This window comes from Mastigoproctus giganteus, chromosome 8 (assembly GCF_048544385.1).
Source record: "Mastigoproctus giganteus isolate SK-2022 chromosome 8, ASM4854438v1, whole genome shotgun sequence".
In the NCBI taxonomy this organism is placed as follows: Eukaryota; Metazoa; Arthropoda; class Arachnida; order Uropygi; family Thelyphonidae; genus Mastigoproctus; species Mastigoproctus giganteus.
The window spans coordinates 67,070,925-67,096,092 of NC_143582.1; the positions used below are offsets into that span (position 1 = coordinate 67,070,925).

At 35.5% G+C, this 25,168-nt stretch overlaps 1 protein-coding gene across 1 annotated transcript in view; it reads left to right on the forward strand.

The window, feature by feature from the left end:
• The window catches only part of LOC150081591 (calcium-activated potassium channel slowpoke-like), a 409,705-nt gene that overhangs the window by 375,336 nt on the left and 9,201 nt on the right, over window positions 1–25,168 (forward strand). Inside the window, exons 17-21 of the mRNA XM_090380557.1 lie at window positions 6,229–6,309; window positions 16,730–16,907; window positions 19,606–19,830; window positions 22,257–22,440; window positions 23,506–23,607. Coding sequence (XP_090236683.1) covers window positions 6,229–6,309; window positions 16,730–16,907; window positions 19,606–19,830; window positions 22,257–22,440; window positions 23,506–23,607 — 770 coding nt within the window. The remainder of the gene's footprint in view (window positions 1–6,228; window positions 6,310–16,729; window positions 16,908–19,605; window positions 19,831–22,256; window positions 22,441–23,505; window positions 23,608–25,168) is intronic.

The window sequence follows — 25,168 nt, forward strand, 5'->3', positions numbered from 1 at the left end:
TTTTGCTTTCGTAATGGTGACTACAGTGATCTTTGACAGTTTTTAAATTCTGTACAGTGGAACCATTTGACGATGTTACCAATAGAAAATTCTAATTGGGAAGCATTCGGAGAGGTAATCATAGAAGCTACTAGGCTTTTCATACCAGCTAAGAAATACTGTTCAAGGCCGAGACCTAAATGGATGTCAGATGAACTGATTGGACTTGTAGCGCATTATCAGGAGATACAAAAGCCTATGTTAAATATAAAGTAGTCTGTAATCAAGTCGCAAAGGAAGTTAGGCAAGTTAAGGCAGATTACGAGAAGTTTCTAGCAAAGAATGGCAAGTAAAACAGCAAAGACTTTTTTTTATTTATATTAGCAATTGAAGGGAGGTGTTGAATCACATTGGTCTACTTAATGTTGATGTTTTAACTGCTGATGATCCTGCTCAGATGCTGAAAAACTGAATAAATATTTTGCATCTATAGTCACGCATGAGGAGTTCTTTAGAGAGGGGAATGCCAGAAGGTCTACAAAATCTAGCAGAGATCTAAATGATTTTGTAGTAATTAAAAGGAAAGTTGAAGAGAAATTATTAAAGCTTAACATAAAATATACGCCTGGGGTGGATGGGATGTATCCAATTAATTATATTAAACCTCATTTCCTAAGGATTTGCTTTGCTCCTTTGCTGCCTCCCGAGTAATGCAATATTCAATGCATATTGCATTACGGAGGGTCCATTGTTGTTTTCTATATTAATGATATTGATCAAGATATATGAGGCTTAATTTCTAAGTTTGCAGATAATACAAGGATTGGCAGGGTGGTTAATGACAGTAATCAGGGTAAGCTACTGCAACAAGATCTAAAAAAAATTAGGCATATGGGCTGAGAAATGGCAGTGGAAATTTAACATTGATAAATTCAAATTACTGCATATGGATAGCAATAATTTGCATTTATCTATAATAGAATCTTATAGCAAAGGTTATATAATATATACAGAACCTTTGCTAGCAGGAATAAGGAGGTGATTATTCCATTGTATAAGGCAATGGTTTTGCCGCATCTTGAGTACTGTATGCAGGTCTGCAAGCCTCTTTTTTTAGGAAGGAGGTAGATCTGCTGTAACGGGCGCAGAGAAGGGCAACGAGATTGTAGAAGAGTAACGAAAGGGTAGTCTTACTAAGACAGGCTTCATTTCTGCAAATTGCAGTGTCTGGAGACTATGCACCTGCGAGGTGAAATGATTGAGCTTTGAATGGATGGAGCAAGCTCAATGCTGATGACATCCTTCCTCTTGCTCAGACCACACACACACACACACATGAGGGGGCACAAGTTCAAATTGAAGGATGGTTACAGGACAGATGTGCGAAGGTTTGCTTTCATCTAGCGAGTGGTTGATTGTTGGAACAAACTTCCAGTTGTGGAAGCGGGCGGTTTGAATAAATTCAAGGAAGAACAATACAGGTTCTTCCTTGCATTTAGTTTTTTTTAGCTGATGCTTTATAAGCTTGCCTTCTTGCATCATATGCCACTACTATTAATACTAATAAATGTAATCGAGCCACACCTCGTTTCCTGTTTAATTTAGTACTGCAAATTTGTTTCTCTACAAACAGTGCTTCATTATGGAAGAATATTTACGGTTTACTTTTCTAAATTTGGAAAAGTAAACATTCTGAATTGGCAATGGGCATTTCTTCTGCCAAGATAGCGGACAGTGTAAAACTAGAGAAGAGTCTGTTCTTTTGTTCAGTGAGGTAGTACAGTACTTTGTTGCTACATGTGGCTTCATGGTCCTCAAGTTCTCATTGAAAATGATATTCTTGTAATTATCGAGGTAGCATACATTTCAAAAATTGGCAGCGCATTGTTTTCAAATTTGAAATTTTTTTCTGGACAAATTTCCAATACTTCTCAATATCATTGATGATAAAGAAATAGATGGAGCAACAGATGTTTTGCAGTACAGTACTTGAAATTTCAGTATGGGAACTTCCCTACTATTATGAAAGAAGAAATAATTTACTTATTGCATGGAGGGAATAAAAATTTAAAACAATGTCATATTAGGGCCACCCGAGAATTACCGCGTCTACCCGTGTGTTCTCTAGTCGTTTTGCCTGTTTTGCTGGAATAAAACCCCAAGTTTATGGAGCGAGGAACTTTGCTGTCCTATCTTGAGAGCGACTAATTCAGCACGCGTCATGGACGGGATTCAAACCTAGGAACCCGGGCCTTTTCCACCCGGTATGCAAAGGCGTGATTGTAACCACTGTTCTTCAAAATTTTCAAAAACTGGAGGGAGTGTGTCATATTACGGCTGCCTACGTGTATTCGTATGTCCATAAATTACTTTTTGTTCACTGGTTCGATTTGCTTGTTTTGCTTAACGAAAAACCCGAGTTCTGGGGGGAGGGCATTGCTCTCCATGCCTGAGACCGACTGATTCAGCCACGGAGTGAAAAATCCTCATAAGTCCCTCGCGTCATTGATGTGATTCGGACACGGGCCCAAAGGACGTTGTAGGAGGAGGGTGATTATAACCACTGTGTGTCACCCGCGCAGACCGTGTGGAGGGAGTACGAGAGCTTGAAATTTTTCTGAATAGTATGGCAGTAGAAACTGAATAAAACTTATTTGAAGTCTGACGAGCTCTCGAGTAACCTCGGCAGAGTTTCCGATACCTCCCTAATAATGTCTGACACTCGACAGGCCAATGAATAGTGATGGTGAGAAAAAATTCTTGGCTGGGTGGCACTCTGCTTTAGTATGAAAATAATTTAACTGATGACAAATGCCATCAAGACTTGAAGCAGTTACGTCCCCTGATCCCTTAATTAAGAACGAAAATCCAAGTGGACGCTGTCTGTTTTTTGAAGTCCGTTAACACGTGAGTTTACTATGCTTTATTTGATCTCATGATATCTATTTATATATCTTTTTTTATATGATTTAATTTTATTATCATTTTATTTGGGGACGTTCATTTAAGCATATTTTAGAGATAAAACAAAATATCAAAAGAAACAAGTAAAATATTACCTGCTACAAAATACTTGTAGGAAAAGTATAAAACTCTAAAACTCGTTTTAATTTCAGTTTTTTTTTTTTTTTTTCAATGAAAAAACAGAAAGGATCATTTATGCATCATCATCCTTCAACTTTCCTCCTTGTTACTTCTTTCCCAATATTTTTGATTTTTAGTTTATCAAAATTCGATATTTAGCCAGCATTTTAGCATATCTTTCAAACTCTTTTCAGGACACACGGAGGTGCCACTTGCTGACCCCTGATATTTATTAATACTCTAAGGAATATATATTCTTTACGAGTATCGACTGACTTTGGGGCATCCGATGTTTCCACCATTATCAATAATATTGACATAATTAAACAAATGCTGCACAACCCTTAATCCTTTTCATTTTCTCTCAATAATTTAGTTACCATTATGTTATAATGGAAGGGAAACACCTCATAATGCAATCACATGCAATACTAATTTGTCATATGTTGATCTAATTCTAAAAGCGATTTAAATGCATATAAAATGTTAATTTAGGCATTTGATTTTTATCATTCCATTCATTACTCATGTGTTTTGATATTTATCTCAAAATCCTTGTGTTGCAAAAGTTTCTATTTTGAACTAATAAATGCTAAACTAACCGCATATTTGATATTGAAGCTTAATTTCAGGATATTTGTGATGTGTTTATATGTAAGTTTAACAATGTCTGTTGAATGAAGTGACTAAATGATTGTGTAATAGTTTTCTTTGATTTTTTTAAAAGTTTCTAGAGCTTAATGTCGGCCAGAAAGTATCCAGAGGTTAACACTCTTTTAAAAAAGTCATCTGCAACAGACGGAACTCATTCGAGCAAATTTCAGTCTTTTTTTTTTTTTTTTCATCTGATTTGTTGGAGTGTTCTTACTGACAGTTAGCACTATTGGATGTGATGCCCTGTTTCTTAAAATAATTTTTTTATAAAAAAAATTATAAAAAAAATTCAATGTTTTCTGATACTCTTAAAAATCTAACTGCCCTAAAACTAATGAAATTATTTTGGAATGTCCACATCCAAACTCTCTATAATAGGAATGGAACTGTATTTTTAATACAGCAGACTCCCGATTATCCGGCGGCGGTTTAACCGAGTAATTACGGTACCTACTTACAATAATTTATTTTTAAATTATTAAAAAAAAAAACATTTAATTATTTAAATATGATGGAAACATTTTGTAAAATATTTGCCACCAATTGTGACAGCGTTAATATAACCGATGGGCCAAGGGGCGATTCAGTTTTTTAAAGAAATTTATAAAAAACTTGCTACATAAATTAATCAAGGAAGGTAATCTTTGTCATTTTGGAAACATGTGACAGTATTGGATGCAGTCAATGAAATTTCAATATGGTGGACATCGATCAAAAGCACAATATCACAAAAATCGTTTCGGAAAATATTACATGTACCTGCAAGTCAGTCCTTAGTGACGAGACTAATAACGACTTATTACATGATTTAAGTCAGACGAAAGGTCTTGAAATTCTAGATGAAGAAGCAGTTGTTGAGTGGTTTAATTCAGATAAAAGTTTAATCTGCCATGAAATGTTATGTGATGATGAAATTGTACATAGTGTTATGAATGAAGAAAAGACAAATAGAGACGAGGACTTGAGGATTCTGAAGAAAATCTATTGCCAACAAATAAAATCTCGCATAGTAATGCTTTATCTCGTGTGTAAGCTCTGCTTGACTATGCAGAGGAAGAAGAAGAAGAAGACGTTGCTCTTGCTGACAAGATGATATTGCGTAATTTACGTTCTGCCATTCGTAGGAAGGTCAGTGATTCAAAGAAACAAACTTCTTTACTATCCTTTTTCAATAAATAATAGAACATATAAATATATGCAGTATGATTTTTATATATTAAATGCATATTGTTCATAATCCTGATTTTTTGCGTATTTTGCGAATTATCCGGGGAAATTAATTTCCCGACCTCCCCAGGATGCTAAAAAAAACAGAGGTTTTACTACACAAGGGAAAGCCCGAACAAAAAGGTGCTGGATGCATCTGGAAAAAGTGTTAATCGTGAGTTTACTGTACTTATCTATAAGAAGATGAAGAATCGGCATGAGAAACTAGTAAATGATTTCATTACAATCTGTGTAAAACACACTAGACAGATAGATTGTGTGCAGTAATAGGCAAGTTTCATGTGCCATACTCAAATGTCTACCTTGACTACAAGAATAAAAATAATAATAATAAACCGTGACAGCTTTCTGAGCATAGTCAAAATGCAAGTGCAAGGATTTTCCAATTATTTCGAGTACCATTCTTACCATTTTCATTCAATTTTTTTTTTAAAATACTTATTTAAAGATGCTTAAGAACAGAAAGGTGTATAAGTATCCCCTTTGCTACTACATCTCTGTTTGGAGTATATTTATTGAGAAACACCCACCCTTTCTCAAATCGACACAGATTTTCGAAATAAGAGCCCCTTGTTATAAAAGACAGAGTGGTCTCTAGAAGAGCTCAAATTTTTAAGTAATTAAGGCGAACACAACTCTTTTTATATCAGAAACGTATTTTTTCCAGTTAATTTCAAAGGAAACATGCTTTCTTATTTAAAACCCCTTCATTTCAAATAATTCGAATGCAACTTTCACGCTATGTGCTTTCACATACTACATTTCTATTTGTTGGCTTACTTAGTCAACCACAAACTTTCACCACTAGATTTTCAGAAAACCTTTGATTGGTTTGCATTTGGAATTAATTCGTTTCTAAATAAACAAAGCTATACGTATCATTAATATTTGTGATGTCCCAATGAAAATTCGTGTTTGCTGAAAAAGTTAATGAGATTAAATGAGCAAGGCCAAGGTGTAAGTCACTTCCAACATGCTAGAAAACAAAAAACAAAACAAAAAAAAAAAAAAATAGGTTTACCACACAAGGGAAAGGCCGAACGGAAAGATTCTGGATACATCTGGAAAAAGTATTTTTGTATATTTATATGTAAATAAATGTTTCTAATTCTGAGATTTTGATGAGAGAATACAGGTTTGGCTATATGTTTTCTGTTTTTTTTTTTTTTTTTGTGCTCTGTCTATCTTTTTCGCTGTGGTCTGTTAGTTTTGCATGTAACTACGCATTATCGTCTGCACAGCTGCGTGTGTGACCACATTTTCTTTTCCTCTTTACTTTTTCAGCTCTACAGCTCCCCAGAACACCCGGAACTCTCGCCTGGAGAACTCTACTGCAAACCTTGCCTACGAGATTAAGAAACTCATGTACGCTGCTTTTCTCTGCTATCTTTCCTTGCTTAGTTCTTTTGTTTGTTTATTGTTGCTGTTTGCTCGGCTCCTTATTTTTGCACGCATGGACTGGTTTGGTAATGTGCAATTGTATTTCTTTAGGCACTTAACTGTAATAATTTCTGTAGTATTTTAATTAACTGTAATGCCTGACTGTACATTTCTTTGCATGCAGTGAATTGCATTTAATACGAATATAATCAATAACCTTACTCCTTTAGGAAAACTAATAAAAAGGCAAAGGTCAGACACGAAACACGGTTTGTTTTACAAGTAGAATAGTTAATAATTTTAAACTGGAATATTGATTTCTCAACTTTGTAAAAATCGTAGTAATTTTCAGTAGATTTTTGCTACCATAAAGTTGTTACTGTCTTACCTATGCAAGATAAAAGAAATAACAGAAAACCAGTTTGCTCTATACTAACCTAGTACAATCGACATTTTTATCTGTAAATATTATCTAGAATTATTGGTGAAATTTCTAATATATTTTCCAGCCTTTATTTCGGAATAACTTTGTGATTTTATAGTGACTACACTTCGTTTTCCAAACATTACTTCTTTTTTATTTCCCATTGGGAACTTTATAACGTGTTTTGCTCCAACTCTTAGTCATTAGTATCAGTACATTATTATTTTTTTTTTCAAAACAAAGGTATATATATCATTATATTATTGTATTAATGTAAATGTATAACTTTTGAGTTGTTGGATAAATGTAATTAGTAGTTAAATAAATTGAATTCATTTAAAAAATGAAAATATTCATCTTCTAAGCAAACTGAACGAAAAATATTTTATACTTAGCTGAAGAGATGAAAAATCACATATCTGCTGATTTATGTATTTACGCATAAATCGCATATGAACGCCTATATACGGAAAATAAACAAATATACATCGCTTAATTAATTTATGTATAGTGATGATAACTGTGCTCCTTTTGGAATACTATGTTGTTGCTAATTTTGACCATCTGATATTCCAGAGTTGGTATTTGGAAAGTTTTGAAATACTTTTACGTAGATAATGCCATAGTTAAGACTAAACGTGATATATCAGAGTAATTTTTAAAAATACAGAACGATCATAAAGTCGCGCATCCCATGCTGTGGATGTACTTTATTCCCAGAGAAATGCAATGCATCTGTACAAGACATTTGTACAAGGTAATGCATATACCATTAGGAATTTCCACGGGCATATGTATTATGCAGAAGGCTACAAAGCTTTTGACGTTTCATCCTTATAAGATTCAAGTTACGCATAAACTTAAGAAATCAGACAGCAGAGAGATTATGATATTGTGAGTGTTCTTGGTGGTTTATTCAAAGTGGTGTCAGCTTGAACGCAGTTTTTTTCCCCATCACATATGAGGTCTGACTCCAACCAAGTGGATATAAGTGTATGCCACCAAAAGAGAAGAATATGGAGCAGAGAAAATTCGCAATTTTTTTCACGAGGTGCCGTTACTGAAAAGAACCTGTATTCGTCCAGACTTAACCGTGGAGCGGTATCAAGAATTTTTGGCATAGTTCGCTTCATTATTGAATACGAATTAACGATAGTTAATTCGTATTCAATAATGAAACGAACAATAATGAATGAATGAACGAACAATAATAAAGAATGAAACGAATAACAATAATTCAATAATGAAACGTATTCAATAATGTAAGCTAGTAGTGCTAACTACAGTAAAACGGAGCAATAGTGGAAAAATATTGGAAAAATTTTTGGTGACTTCTCTTCATCTGACTTTCTCATTTAGTGCTATTGTCCTTATGAATTGCAAGAGAAATTTCAGGAGAATTAAAATGTCTCAAAAATGCCTTTTGGTCACTATTATTATTGCTTTTATATTATTTCTCTCTGATTGGGGGTCCACCTCTTGTCGGGTATTGCTACCAAATACACAGGGTGGGTGTTGTTATGTCTGGTGTTACTGTTGGTCGAGAAAATTTCTGACTATCCTACAGGTGTTCAGGATTGCGACTTTCTGGTGTTCCTTGTAGGTGTTCGCTGGGAGACCTATTGCTGCTAGGCTGTTATGTAGGGTCTTTGGCACCATACCCGTGGTTGACACGATGATCGGGATTATTATTATTAATAATTTCTGTTTATATTAGAGAAAAGGTTTGCTTTCATCCTTTTACATAATAGACTGGCCAGAAAAGTGAACGAAAAGACAAGATAACAATTATCTTATATTTTCTGTTGTTTTGACTGAACCGCAAAAATAGCGGTTCAGTTTTGATTTAATTTGAATGAAGATCTGAATGATTATTATACATATAGCGTACTATATATTATTGCTATATTACATATTATTAGAGTATTATTATAGATTCATATATTACGTAGTATTACATCCCAGCAGATTAGTATACCTTAGCTCAGTATTACGTAAATCAACTCAGTAAATCAAGCTTAATAGTTTGAATAATAATAATTACCATGCTCCCACATAGTGGTCTTACAAAAATGAGTTTCTCATTATACTCCGGAAAGAGGAATGTGTTAACAAACTTCATTGTTGCGAGCTCTACAACTGCGTTTCGTTTACAGTGGGTCGCAGATATTTTTTCGGAGTAGTGCAAACTCAAACAATTAATATGGTTATCTTTAACATATTATGAAGTGTGCATCCTAACACACGACTATGGCATATGATGCGAGGTGGGATCAAGAAGTTAAGTCGGATAAAGCTTGGAAGTAATCTCCTTGATGCTGTATACACCTATTCCAATGCTTTTGCAATATCTGGAAGCATTGCTGATAGGCTTCTTTTGGAATTGATAATATAACCTGGGTCGCGTTTTGAAAAATCTCCTCAGTAGTTGTGGTAATCAGCGACCTTTCAATGTGACTTTAAGCTTAAAAAATAAAAAAATAAAAAAAACAGAGGGAGCTAAATGCGATCAGCACAGAGGATGTGGCACCAAAGTGAAGGAAAAGCCGCCGTAGCCGAGTAGTCATTTGGAAGGATACATAAGTACACGCGCTTTGAGTGGCTGGGTTCAAATTCACGTGACTGCTGAATATATGTTGCTGTTTGTTTTTTTTTTTTTTTTTTGCATTCTCTCTTGTGAACTCCTCTGACCATATTGGTCATCCGGTGTATAAAGATAAAATTTATTTTTCGCTTTATACTCTGAAAGTAAGGATAAAATGTATTTATATTTTTGCCTTCAGGCTGTATAGGGGAAAAAACCTTCTGTTTAAATAAACTAATAATAATAAAGGAGCGCCCTGTAAGAAATTCTTGAATGAAAAGTACCAAGTGTGCGTGGTGGGGAGGGGGATATCATCATGCCAATTCCCTGAAAGTCCACTTTTTCGGCAGTTTTCTCAGAACAGCGTCGCCCAATTGCCATAGATCTGTTTTGTGGTATTCGTTGTTCAGTGTTTGATAATGTAGGACAAATTCGTAATGAACTGCCCTGTGGGTTAAAAAAGAGCATAAGCATGATTTACACTTGATCGAGATTGTTTTGCTTTTTTGGGCCTCGAAGAAGACAGAATATCCCACTGAGAGGACTTGCCTTTGTTTCGGGTCATTGACATATACCACGATTCGTCACCAGCTATGATGGACGAAACACAACGTGTCAGCAACAGCACACTGAAGAAGATACTGACATAGGAAAACCGTCGCTCTCTGTGAGTGTCAGTGAGGTTGCGAGGTACAAAATTGGCTGAAACGCGTCGCATTCCTAGATCCCTTGTTAAAATTGATTGACATGTCCCATAAGACATCAGTTTCACTAGAAACTTCATATGTAGTTAAACGTCGATCACGCGATATAACCTTCATCACTCACAGATAGTTAAACGTCGATCACCTGATCAGATTACGAATATGAGCAATTGAATCATTGTTTTTTTTTTGAACTCTAAGGGAGCCGTGGCGAAACTTCTATACTGCAAGATCCGCTATCGCAGAGGGGAGGAGCCAAGAGTCTCTGGCTTTTGATAGGTTTGTTAAGATCATATAGGAGCATTCTGGCGGGGAGGACAGAATTTATAGTTTCATCTCTGCAAGCAGCCCTCTTTAAAACCTTCCGAACCACTGAAAAGTCTTCGGAAAAAAAACAGCATTCTCTCCAAAGCTGTTTTTATCATTTAGCGGGTTTTGCACTTTTCCCTAATTTGAAACAAAATTTGATGTAGATTCGCTGTTCAATAAAATCACTTATTTTAAGTTATTTTACTTCAAATAAGTGACTTTGCGACGAAACACTTAAAACTTCAAACCAGCGTGCTATAATTAAATTCGTTCTAGGTGAACTTGTGATTCATGCCTTGCTGTGTATAAATAAGTCACCGAACATGTTGCGAAAAGTCGCAGCTCGCTATGGCCCCGCAATTTCAAGCTACAAAGTCAGTTCCCGAACTTTTTGAGCACTCCTCATATACAAAATCAGGAAAATGTACTTTATGATTAGCAAAGTTCAGTGATATTTAGGCTTCAGCAGCTAAATATTTGCATAAAATATCAAACCTATATGTTAAATACACATATTTAATTTTAAAATATATATAATATAAATAATAAAAACTAAATGCAACTGGAATAATATCATAAGAGCTTGAAATTATCTATATAATATTGGTGTAGATACGCTATATATAGCTGTTAAAGCAAAAACTACAAAAGTAGTGTAAAAAGGATCATTTCATCTGTATCTCCTATTGTAACCATCCTTCACAAGGAGTTACCGTGTATTGCACTACCTCGAATAAGTAACGCTTCATTAATTAGAGAAATCTATTGCTACTTATTCTCGGTGGGTACCATCACCCAAACAGCACTATTTCAAGCCTTGTTGGCTTTATATCGGTAGGTGGGCAGATACTCTGGATTGCCAACATGACAACTCAGTTGTGAAGTAAACCTGCCCACCACCAATGAAAGGCCAACAAGCCTTGAAACGGTGCCGTCTGGGTGGTGGTACCCACCAAGAATAAATAACAATAGACTTCTCTATTAGTGAAGCGTTACTTATTCGAGGTAGTACAATACATGGTAACTCGTTGTGAAGGATGGTCACAATATGAGATGGAATGATGCCTTTTACACTACTTTTGTAGTTTTGATTTAAGAGCTATATATAACATAAAATATAATTGTTCGTATACTGAAAGACCCTGGGATAATACGAGTATTTGATACTCATAGCATTAAACGGAACAAATTTCAAATTCAAATTATTATTTTAACGGCACTTAAGCTTTCCGCTCATAACACTTATGTACGTATGTTATTAAAATTTAACCAATCGGTTCGCAACCTGATTGTAAGTTGCAATAATTAGTTACCTGTGATTTATTCCAAGATCTGTGAGTTTAAGGCGCTTTCTAACGTCTGAGCTACGAAAAGATTGTCATTGTCTTTCTGTGCTGTTATCTGTGATATTGGCCCTGGGTTCCACATGTGATAATGGGGTAAGCGTGGCTTCAATTCTTTTGCAAAGTTTTTTTTAGATACACCGCCTTCTAATATAAACGGTATTAGTTTTAGGTTATTCGCAACGTTAGGAAAAATCCTGAAATTCACAGACCTTTTAATAAATCACAGGGTAACTAATTAGAGATAAGATAACTATATATACAGTATATATATGTGTGTACGAATGTTATTGGTCAATTGTATGTTGTTGCATGTTATTTCTGTAAAATCTGAAATAACTCATCTTCTCTCTACTTCTTCCACCTGAAGTAAGCTAACTACAGCTTTGATTGAAGAGAACTTTTCCTCTATCGTCGACAAGAATGTGTGTGTATGTGTGTTCGCTGGACGATTTGCATGTTGTGCGGGATTAAAAACTCAGAATAACTCATGGGAGAAACCCTACTTCCTCCGCCTGAGAGCGGTTAACTACATCCTCAATTACTGCATGGACTTGTATATGGATTGCGCTCCATTTCCCCAGCAGTGATTCAAGTATTCTTGATTACAGCTTCACAATTGCTTTATGATGGGTGTATCAGTTTCTTATCCTCTAATCAAGACCAGCAGACTCATGATCAGCTTTAGTTCGACATAGCTGTTTCATTGACATATGAACTAATGAACTGACATATCCTCCAAATTGGGGCTATTATATTGAGGCCTTATTTGCAATTTCATTTAAATATGAACTAATGAAGTGACACATCCTCCAAATTTGGGGGCATTATATTGATGCTGTGTATTATGTCATCACTCTGGCAGACGATTGATGCGGTTTTGGTATTATCCGTACACTGGCAGACGATCCCGTCTCCATGTGCCAGGAATAATAACCAACTAGTGTAGCATTACCTGTACAGTATTCTGATAGATGGTGGGGTTGCTAGGAAAGCTGACTGGGACCGCCTTCTTTAATTTAAAAAAAAAAAAAAAAAAAAATATATATATATATATATATATACAGCCTCATTTGAAATTGACTTTAAAAATTCCTCAAGTTGTTGAAAGGAATCTAACTAAGACTTTTCCAAATGAATGACATAATGGCAATTTCTCGTGCCATCTAATATGCCATGGAGGACTAGACGGAAATGATAGTATTCTGATTATTATTTATTTTTTTTAGCATAATGGGCTAAACGTTCAGAAAAGACATTGGACAGTTGGATGCATTACGTTTAGGTCTTGTCTTGCTTAATCACTAGAAGAGAGGCCGGCATTCAGCTAGATTAATTGCCTAACAAATGATAGGTTTCTCTTTGTAGTCCCTACATCAGGATTCGGTGATCGCTGTTATAATAGGTCTATCCAGTTATCTCGGCCCTTCTTACTATATCGTATCATTTCAGAACAGAATATTTGGCTCAATTTGCCCTTTCATGAGTATTAATAAAAGTATATAAATTATAAGAATGCAAGGTTTGAAAAAAAAAATTGACAATGTTTGTTTGTTATTAGGAGCATTAGCAACTAAGGCCATATTGCTCCGGGATATGCGGTGGTCATTCCCTGACCTTTCCGCATCCTCCTGTTTGGTGGTCACGGGCTCGAACCCCGGTCTAATCAAGAAGTGTGTGCTATGCACTGCTGCTCCTGCCCACCCGGCTACGGAGGCGCCAAAATTGACAATAAGATGGTTATTAGTGAATTAAATTGTGAATAGAGGCAGCATATGAAGTAAATTATTTTGTGGTTAATCTGATTCGAAAATATTAATTGTTCATCTACCGATGAACAATTAATATGCTGTCATATTTCAATGACCCTTAATATGATTGAATGGATTTACAATTACTTGGCCTTATATTTAATAAATTTTAGTCTTAAATATCCCCCCGTCTATCTCCCCCTTCGTCACACATACATGTATTTAAAAGGTAGCGTTTAAGTCAGGAGACAGTTTCTTTTTGATAAGTAATCGGCAACTTAATTTAAACACAGAAAATAACTATAACATACAACAAAATACACTGGTGTTCAAAGAAAGTGCATCACTTTAAAATTGTAATTGTCGTCCGAATAACGTAAGTATATAGCAATATTTCTTACAGATTGCATCAGATAAGATTGAAACGCGTAGGTGATGACGTAATAGTACATCAGCTGTTACTTTCAGCTATATAAGCACGCTCTGCAAGAGTTGCAGCCATTCCTTGCTTGTGTCAGGATGCCGAGTTACGTGCAGTTGATGCCACGAAGAAAGAGTGCTATTGTTGCTTTACGTGAGGAAGGATGTTCTTTCCGTCATATTGCTTATAGAGTCTCTTGTAATCAGTCAACATTGAGTAGATTTCTTTCCAAACTCAAGAATACTGGTTCTGCTGACAGGAAAAAGGAACCGGACGCAAACAAGTCTCTACACCAAAACAGGACCGCGTTTTGCAGCGCTTATGCCTTAAAAAACCATAAAGCTTCTTCGTCTGAGCTGAAAAGCGAATGGGAAGGACATACAGGAGTGGTAGCACGTGCAGTAACAGTCAGAAGACGACTCTTCAAAAATGGACTTGTAGCCCGTCGTCCTAAGAAGAAGCCCCTCCTCACATAAAAAATGAAAAAGGCCCGAATAATTTGGTTGTAAGGAGCATGCCAAATGTACCCCCGAGTAGTGGAAGTTAGTTATTTTCTCGAATGAGAAGAAATTCAACCTTCATGGCTCTGATGGGTGACAAACGGTATTCGGTGAAGAATATCATCCAGACTGTATGGTGTCTACAGTGAAATTCCCTACCACCAGCCAAATGATATGTGGGTGCATTTCGTATCACCTGCAGTTTATAAAAGGTTCCGTAAATGCCAATGGATACCTGGCTATATTGGAAGGCAAATTGCTGCCAAACATTAGAGACCATTTCAACCTGCCAATTAACTGCATCTTTCAGGACGACTCTGCTCCGTGTCATCGGGCGAAAAGTGTAAGTAGGCACTTCTGTAGTTACTTTAGCTTCATTTCTGCATTACAGGTTCGACAGTAATGTGTTTACATTTGTTACAGTTGAGAAAATGGTGGAAGAACGGTCCATTACAACTCTTAGCTGGCCAGGAAATAACCGTGACCTGAATCCTATAGAGAACTGTTAGCATCATGTGGAATCTGCAGTTGCCAGAAAGAAACCAAAGACCTTTCGTGAACTTCAGATAACATTTCAGCCATAATTGTCGTGTTTACCAAAATTGTTGTATAAAGGTTGCAAATGCTCATTTTGGAATATTTTGAGAGCACCTGTCAAATATTACTTAGCTTTGCCTTAACTATTAATAAATATCTTTTGTTTATATTTCTATTTGTGATGCTAGTCATTAATGTAACATACCATCGCGAAAAAGAGTTAGAAATGTGAAATTCCTAGGTGATGCACTTCCTTTGAACACCAGTGTATTTATTAAACTTGCATGATAATCCGAAGATTGTATGATTAATTTTGAGAGTGGTGACTGTTATCATTATTATACGCGTATAACGACTTTTTGTCGTGTTTTGATAACTTTAGTGCATAATAATTGATTATTTTTTTGAAAACTTATGAATGATTTTTATTTTAGCACGTATGTAGTCGTGGGGGTCCGCAACAATACTCTTTGCTTTTTAGATAATCCCGCATAAAAAAAAATCAACCGGAATTAAATTTAGTGACAGGGCATCCATTGGATAAGGATGGTCGCCCTGTCACTAAATTTAATGGATGAATAGTGGTGAAACAAAAAAAAATCAAAACTAGATTGCACTACAGAGCGAATGAAAAACAAAACTAATTTCTTTCCGAATAATGAGTTGTTGATTTGTTTTGCTTTTCCACCCAAAGCAGTTAAGGGTATAAGATGTTTGTGTATTGTCTTAATTGGTACATTCTATACTTAGTTGCTTGTTTTGCTAGATGAAAAACCTGAGTTTCTGGAAAGAACTATACAGTCTTCACTTGAGACCGACTAACTCGCTCACGATGTGAAAAATGCCCATAAAATTCCTCTCGTCATGAAAGGATTCAAACTCGTGTCTTTTCCATACGGGTGGAAGTTCAGCGATTATAACTATCGTGCTACTGCGAGGGACCCATGGTCTTCCAATGTCTTCTCCAGTTCTGAAGTGTTGTGATCCTTGATTCACTGAAGACGTTTCTTACATTTACATACAGACAGTAGTGTAGACAGTTTCTAGCATTGTGGTCCACATTTCTGTGTCTTGGTTTGTGATTTGAACTAGTTTTGTCTGTCTGTTTGTGTGACCGCACATACAGACCACACTATAACCTTTAGTGCCATCAAAGGGAGAGAAAGTCCACTCCTTTCCGCCTGCATACTTGCGCTGACTGCTCGTTTTCTTGATTATTAGCGCTTACCTATGCCAACTTTCCTTACTCTCATAGCCACGTGATCTAAATCCAATAGATTGTATTTTGGATGAAGTGGAATGGGCTACCAGGCTTATGAACCTGCTATATCAGTGATACGGTAGCGTCCGTTCAATTATTGGAGGAATATTAACATTATTTCCATTATTCCTCCAATAACTGTATGGTAGTGTCTGTACAGCTATTAGAGGAATATTACCATTATTAATAATGATAATAATATCATCATTATTTCATGATGGTACCGAGATGGTCTTTGCGAGTTTGCTATTCTTTAGATAAATGATGGTCTTAAATGCATAATGTCCAACAGCTGATGGTCATTAGCTGTTGCATATTATGCTAGTAGACATTTCTTTTTATTTTGCTTAGTGTTTTCTTGCGTAAGTACTCACAGATTAAATAAAGATTTTGCTTCTCAGTCGTTGATGCGAACAGAAAGTATCTGGCCGTGAAAGTACTGTTCACCATAAATAAAATATTTTAGCACACACTCATACACACAATGTAAAATAGATTATATTCAACATAATGTAGTTTTTGAATACTTAATAATAACCTATCTTTAACGATATGCAACTTTTCCCTTCAGGCCTGCCGGACGAAATGTGGGAATGAACGGAATCGGTAAAGGCTCGATAGACGCATATGATATGCGCATGGGAGACGAACAGGAGAAGGATTTCGATTTCGAAAGAACCGAGATGAAGTATGACTCCACCGGCATGTTCCACTGGTGTCCTGCTAGGTCTATAGAGGAGTGCATTCTGGTAAGGTGTAACAACCGCCTACTCCAATGTGCACCATACTATTTGCATTTCCAATTTTTTTTTTTTTTTTTTACTGGAAACGTTTCCTTTCGCTCCTTCGGTTACTACAATTGGGCATTAAGACTGGAGGTAAAAATCTTTGAAGACATACATTGCTGAGATCGAAATTCGTCAAATTTAGAAATTTGTTTCTGATGTAGAGGCAGATAGATTCTCGACCCTTTTATGGGTAAATATTTACCTTATTCGGCAGAAATAATTATGCTCACATTTAAATTCAGCTCTTTGTAGAAACATTTCAAGAAAATTAATTGCAATAACTCTTCATATTTGAGAAAATTCTCAATTCCCATTAAAACTAGGAAATTTTCCTAATTTCCTAGTTTTAACTTCTTATTTTAAGGACACTTCATATCATTTAGCAGTCGAATATGAAGATTTGATATGACCATATAAATTGGTGCACCACTGCTTAATGGTATATCGCCTATGAGAAGGATTAGGGAAATATTTCCCTTGCCAACATAGGGCAGTATGGATCACAAATATGAAAAACATGTGATTTCTCTGTCATTTTAAATGTTTACACTGCATTATGCTCTTTAAAATAAATTAATGTAACAAGAAATGGAAGGTCAAAATTTTTATTCTTGCCGTCCATAGTACTGTCATTAACTTAAGGTAAAAAAAAAAAAAAAAAAAAAAACAGTTCCCAGTTTTATTTTAATCACAGTGGTATTTTTTTATTAGGTGCATTACGATATATAGGTAAAACGCCTATTGTCTTCACCGTGTTCTTCTGTCTGTCCGCATGTAATAACTCGATTAGGAATTCGAATATAAATTCGGAATAAAAGTAATTAGGAATAATAACTCGACTAGAAATTCTGAAGTTATTAATTTGTAATAAAATAATGGATTATTTACTTTTCACTTTTATTAATCACAGAAAAAATTGAAAAATCAATTAACTTAAATAATAAAAATCTAACGCTCTTGAAATGCAACGCACTGAGTACATTAACTGACTGCTGTTATTACCACGACCCATTTTGCGTCTTGTCAAGGTTAGAATCATCGCTTTTGGCATTCGAGGTTATACTTTTTTTGTACTTAGTGAAGTCTTAGATAATATTTTGTCTTTAGTTTAAAATGAAGAGATTTGTAATGGAAAGAACTGAGGCACCATCAACTGTTCCATCAGAGGGCAGTAGGTTTTCCAAAATGCAGAATCAAAAAGAAATGTAATGATTAAAAAAGAAAACTTGTCTTTTATTCAGATATTTATTGAATTCCATATTCTTTACCCCTTCTTGTTAGACTGTTATAGTCACTCACTATTTCGTAGGTCGATCATCCACATTGAGAGCTGCTAGCTTCGGTGGTGTTTCTTTCACCAAAACATAACTGATTTTTGTCTACAAATCATAATTTTCAGAGAATATACGGTCTTAACTGGCAGTAAACTTTTTTTAATGATTTGTTTGTTTGTTGTTTAATTCTCTTGTTTTAATGCCAAAGTAATTAGGACTGTGCGGCGTCAGTGTTTTGTGGTTGGTTTTTCTGGATGAAAAATCCCAAGTTTCGGTGGGGGAAACGCGTGGAGCCGTCTCCCGATACAGACAAACTAATTCGTTCAAGGTATGAAAACCGTAATGATTTCCTTGGATTCCAATTCAATCGCAAAAGTCATCCAAACTGTGCGTTTGTGGCATTTTCACAAGGCATCGGGCGCCATTGTAAAAATGCTGCAACTTAGTTTGTTCAGCAACATAGTCAGAACCATAAAAAACGATATTCGTAGGGTGAAATATCGTTGTCCTGTTATAAATCTCATAAACACAAGCTATAAAATTGAATAATCGACCCTCAGTCTTCAGTGAGAGCAGAAAGATCTCTCCGTGCTGTAAATCAAACGCAGGTAAAGAGGAACTAGGGTGTGGCACTGGGGTCGGTCCGTAACGCACATTGGACCCACGAAGCGAACCAAAAGTGGAGAATTGAGGAATAGAAAGAACCATTGTAATGAAATTATTATTATTTTACCGGAGTGAAGTGAACAGTTTTAATAAGATTAACGTATTCATGGAAGTGTATTTCATATTTTCATATTCCTTTCTATATATTGTATGTATTTTATGTAACTAATCATATTTGGGGAAAAAAAGCATGCCAATTCATTATAACAGTGTATACCGTGAGTTTATCTCTTGAAAACGGGGAATCACTCTCTACAAACGAGAATCAAAGGGCGACACGAGCAATTATAGCCCCCCCCCCCGCTTGACAAGACAGATGGATTATTCCCGGCAAATTTCCAGCGAGGTGACTGTCTTTGGTAGGTGGGTGGACTTTTACCAAGAGTAATTATGTGTCATGCTCATTTATTAATACCAAGGATATTAATTCTCCCACTCTCTCCTAACGTTTTTCGAACTCATTTAAAAAATAAATAAATTTTGAACGCATAGATCTTCTCTTTCCCCTCAGAATTGGAAAAAGAAGTTGTCTGGCACCTGGTATATACAGCATGCATGTAGTACCCGCGTTTTCCGTGTCGGATGTATACTGCAGAATAGTTTGAAATGGCAGTTATAAAATATATAAGTGTACTTTACTCAGCTGCCATTCTGCGTGGAATACAGTCTAACTTTTCATTTACAAGCTAGTATTCTAATTTTGATTTTTATCTTTCTAGGACCGGAACCAAGCAGCCATGACAGTGCTAAACGGACATGTCGTAGTGTGCTTGTTTGCAGATAAAGATTCACCTCTGAATGGATTACGAAACCTAGTAATGCCACTCAGAGCAAGCAACTTCCATTATCACGAGCTGAAACACGTAGTCATCGTAGGAAATGTGGACTATCTTCGACGGGAATGGAAGATGTTACAGAATTTGCCTAAAATATCCATACTAAACGTAAGTGGGTAATAACAGACTCCTGTAAGTGGTGATGACATCAAAATAATAAATATTATTTCTTTATTTTGCATAATAAATCTACGATAGTAAATTATTTCAATTGGATAAATGCGTTAGATTATTAAATCGGATAGGAATGTTCCACAGGCAATCGGGCCTGTAGTTATCCAATTTCAATAACCAAATTCCGTCTTCATTATTAGCTACGGTTGAGAAAAGTTTTGTGTTGTCAGCATAGACCAGACATTCACCTTTTGATTAATACATACTTATGGGACATCATTCATAAATTGCGAAACGTAAAGGAACCAGATCAGATCACTGAGGAAGCCCTGAATACAATATGTAATGCATATTTGCATTCAGGCATGATTGTTGATATTTATGTTATGGGCACGATTGTTGATATTTAACTGTCGAATCTTGTGGTCTATCTTGAAGATAACGTTCAATCCACGATTTATTAGAAATCCTGCAAAACAATATGATCGTAATTTTTATATATATGTATGTTTTAGTAAATCGTAATTCACAGCGTCAAAGGCTTTGGAAAAATCTATAAATGACATCTGTTTAAGTTGATTTTTACATTGCTGTCGAAGTATATTCCCAAATGACAATGATATTAGTTGTAGTAAAGCATCCGCGTTGTTGTTGTAGTAGAGTTTTAGGAGCATCACCAACGAAGGCCATATTGCTCCGTATATGCTGTCTGTAAATTGCGCGTGTTCTGTGGTTGATTTTCTGTTTGCTGGACGAAAAACCTTGCTGCTCTCGCATGAGACTGACTAACTCAGTCACTTTGTGAAAGAGGCCCGTAAAAATACCTTCCATCATCGACGGGATTCAAACTCAGGTCTTTTCCACCAGGTGTAGGGAGGACGGCGATTTTACCAACCGCGAATGAATCCATGTTGCTTAATGAAAATGATTTGGTTGAAGGTGGCTATGTAATTAGTCATGTACTGTTTTGTAAAATATTTTAGTTTATGTATTTAAAATATAAATTGGTTTGTAGTTATGAGTGTTGGTAGGATTGCCCTTTTTGAAGACAGGTATAGTCTTCGCTTTATTTTTTAAAAGAAACGAGAACGTTTCCAGATTCTAACAACTTGTTTTAGAGCAGTTGAAGAGGAATGCTATACTTATTGAATAGTGCATTGTACTGGAGTACAGTGGATGTCGCTTATTATTTATCAGATATTGTTTTCAGCCGCCTGTTATAATAAAGCCTAGCTTTAAAAATTGGAAGATTGGACTCTCGATCTCAAACTATATTTATTTTTTTCTGTTATGATTTTATTATTTTAAATTGTACGCTTTTTAACTAGGATGATTTTGTTTTTACATTGTATGTAATGGACTGCATTCAGAGATGATGTATCATATGGCGCCAGATTCATTCACTGGGAGTATCGGTTGACAGTAATGAAATTTGAAATTGCTGGGGAAGGAGGGAGGAGAGTGTTATTTGAGAGGAAGGTACCCGAGCCTGTTGTTATTTGTAAGAATGGTGAACACAGGAGTAGAAGTTTTTGTCTGCATTTGGACTTTGGAATTAAACATTAGTCGTTATCGACAAAACCACGAATGCTGCGTTCCAGGACAGCCTGGACAATTATGCACTTCCCACATTATGGCAATACTTTGGGGAAGGCCCATACCTGTATCATCATGACAACGCGCCATGCCATACTGCTCGGGTCGTAACAGAGTAGTCTGAGAACATGGGTGTGGAAAAGTTGGATTGGCCAGTCCAGAGTTCTGGTCTGAACCCTATCGAGCATCTTTGGGATGTATTGGATTGTCAGGTACGTGCATGTCGAGATCGCCCAAAGAACAAGGCCGAACTGGTGGCTGCGTTAACGGCCGAGTGGAGGAACATGTCATCTGACAATTATAAAAAGCTGGTTGAGAGTATGCTGCGAAGATTGATGGCTGTCATAAAAGCAAAAGGTTTCAGCACAAAATATTAAATGATACAATAAAGGGTCTTTTTTTGTCTAAAGGCAGGTGTCCGGATATTAATGGTAGGGCAGTGTATGTAACATAATCTCATTTTTAGAATTTAAAATAATATTTATTGTATGCGTGCAACATAAAAGTGTAAATTGGATATAATATTATGGAGTAATTACGAATTTAATATTTCGAATAAGTTATTTGTGTATATTAACAATGTAATGGATTACTTCTGAGCTGTATATTTGTTAATGAGTACGATAAGATATCGTTATCAGCCACTTAAATTATCTGTTGGACAGAATATAACTTGCTATGTTAGTATGAAATTCAAACTACTAGATAACACATAAAACTCCTGTATAGGAATGCCATGTTACAGAATTATTAGTTAATTTATTAATAAATCACGGAATTAGAAGTATTACTAACATAATGAAGTATTCATGACATTTACTTAGGGATCTCCGCTAAGCAGAGCTGATCTACGGGCCGTCAACATCAATTTGTGTGACATGTGTGTCATCCTGTCTGCAAAGATACCTGGAAGTGAAGACCCGACATTAGCAGATAAGGAAGCCATTCTGGCATCGCTAAACATTAAAGCCATGACTTTTGATGATACCATCGGAGTTCTGACACACGGTGGGTGGTTTGCTCACTCTTCATCTTTTGTTAGTAGTTACGACATCCTATTGAAGTACGGTGTTTTAGATGTGCTATAACACTTCCGAAGAATTCTGTGCGTACTTCATGACGAAATTACTTTGATTTTCTATCTAACAGGCCCTATAATTTATCTATTTACTCGATCAAACGTGCGTATAATATTTTTACAAATAAATATATTAAGGGACTTATTGCGCGGTACTTCTCGAAAATCTCCGAAACGCGGAGTATAAACGTCTTTCCGCCCAGGGCGCCTAAATGCTTAGGGCCGGCACTGAGAATAAAACTGTATAAAAATTCGTTATCCCTTTATCCCTAATTTTGTATTCTTTATATAATCTACGTACATATACTTACCCAGTTAGTGAGGTAATTTTTCACTGCTGAACGATTTTGACTGTATTTAGCCGGAAATTTGGATAAAAATGAGCTTGTCAATCTAATGTCCTTAAAAGGGACTATTATTTCCATGTGTAGATGCTGTGGTCGCTGTATCGATTTACATAAGTAACATATTCAGCTTCTGTATACTGTTTCGCCGCCCACTTTCATTACATACTTAGAACTTTTTGTTTTACCATCGATCCAGTTCATATTAACGAATTTATCATAAGCTCAACTAATGTGAGGGAGTGGAGCATACTTTAAATTAGGTTATAACATGGATTTATATACTCTGAGCAATAACAGATCTTAATGCTGTTTTTTAAACTGCTTTAGAATTCATGTGCTTAGCATGGCTAATATTGTAGTATTGGACTCAAAGATGGATTCACAGCCAATTATTCTTTGCGATATCTTGATCTTTTAAGTTGTAAAGAAAAACATTACGTTTTTCATGATAAGGAATGTGACAATTTACATTTATTATAAAAATGTAAATTCTTTTCTTTATTTTTGTTCTATTTTTCTTCTCAACATTTTCAAAGACATTCTTGTTAAACACCATTCCCAGTTATTATTCCAGATAGTCTCTCTTTCCAATAATTATATTGGATGAAATGCAAACTAAATATATCTTTCTGGTCTTTTATTTTCTAGGAGAAAGTGGACATGGAGAATTTTCGCCATTAGGCAGTCCTGTTGCTACCCAACGGCGTGGATCTGTATATGGCTCAAATGTTCCTCTTATTACCGAACTAAGTAAGTATCCGAAAAAAATATTTGAGGTATCACAGGAATTTCTATTCTAGCTATTTATTTTACCCAATAAAACGCCACAATATTCAAAATACACGGTAATTTTGTGTGTGAGAGAGAGAGTGAGAGATTACGTTTAAGGAAAAATTGTAGGCATCTCGTTTTATAAAACTGAAAATATTGTGTTTAATGTGAACTAGATTCTGTCTTAGCAACATTTTTTACTGGGAGAGGAGAATTTCATGTTTTTGAAAATATTTTTACAAAAAAAGAAATTTCTTATCAAATGGATTCCCAAGTCTTTACGCGCTGGGACCTTTGTTATTATTCGATCTGCAATATTCAAAATTTGAATAGAAACTTTCTTCTTTTGTTTAGTTAGATGAGAGTATTTTTTCAAGTTTTATATTCAAACCAAAAGAAGAGAAATTTTTTCTATTAGTTAGTACCCGGCTACTGATTTAGTAATTGGTTATTGTAGGTAGCACTTTCTAGAGACTTAAAGGCGGTCCAGAATTTGAGATTATAAGCATAGGAACAAACTTAACTCCAAGTAGAATTAAGAGAGGAAAAGTAGTGTCGAAAAGAGTTCCTTCTTGAGAAATTCCTGTTGGGATATTTCTGTGATGAGAGCCTTGCCCTCATCGGAGAAATAATAAGAATGACCGTACTCGGGAAGTCTTAATAAAGTAGGAGGTCCCATAAAATTGTTCAAGTAGGACCTGGGCTGAGAACAATAACAGAATGAGTAGCAGCTGCAACATCTAAATAGATATTGTCCAGCTGCCCCGTTTTATCAAGTGCCCTTGCCTTAGTGGCAAAAAAAAAAAGTTTACAACAAGTTGGTAACAATGATCCTCCTCCTCCTTTTCCGTAATTTATATTTAGCAACTCGATCGTAATAATCTGTTGGGTTTGGACAGGAATTAAACTTTTTGTATTAATTTTAAAAGTGAGGATGAAATGAAGACAAGCCGGAAATCTTTAGGGCTTGAAAGATTTTTAATTTTGAGAATAGGAAATAGCTTGCATTTTCGCCAAGACTAAGAAAAGAACCTTTCTTTTAAATACTCATTAAAATGGCAGCAACGGAGTACCAATGTAAACTTGCCAGCTGGATTACATAAGTGGCAATGGAGTTGTGGCCAACAGCGCAGGATAAGGATTCCTAAAACTTTTTCAAATTTTTTAAAAATTTTGTGGTTCAGCAGCGAAGGAACTGATCGGAGCGTTTTAATAAATATTATCTGATTAACAAGGTATACTTAGTTCTTCTGTAAAAGTAAATGTAAATGATCATTTATATTTTTGTAAATGAATTCTTAACGTTAATATTAAGAATGTTTTGGTGAAAATGCACACTTAACTGTTGTTTCATCTTTGAAAAAAAATAACGAGTTAATTTTTATAGATTAAAACTGAAGGCAGTATGGCGACGATCAGAGCAAAGTAGTAGCCCAACACATAGAGGAAAATAACCTGATGTGTTGTTAATTAGTTTAAGTGGAACTTGCTGTTAATCTAGATTTCTATAATGACCACTCTTATACCACGTGAATATTAA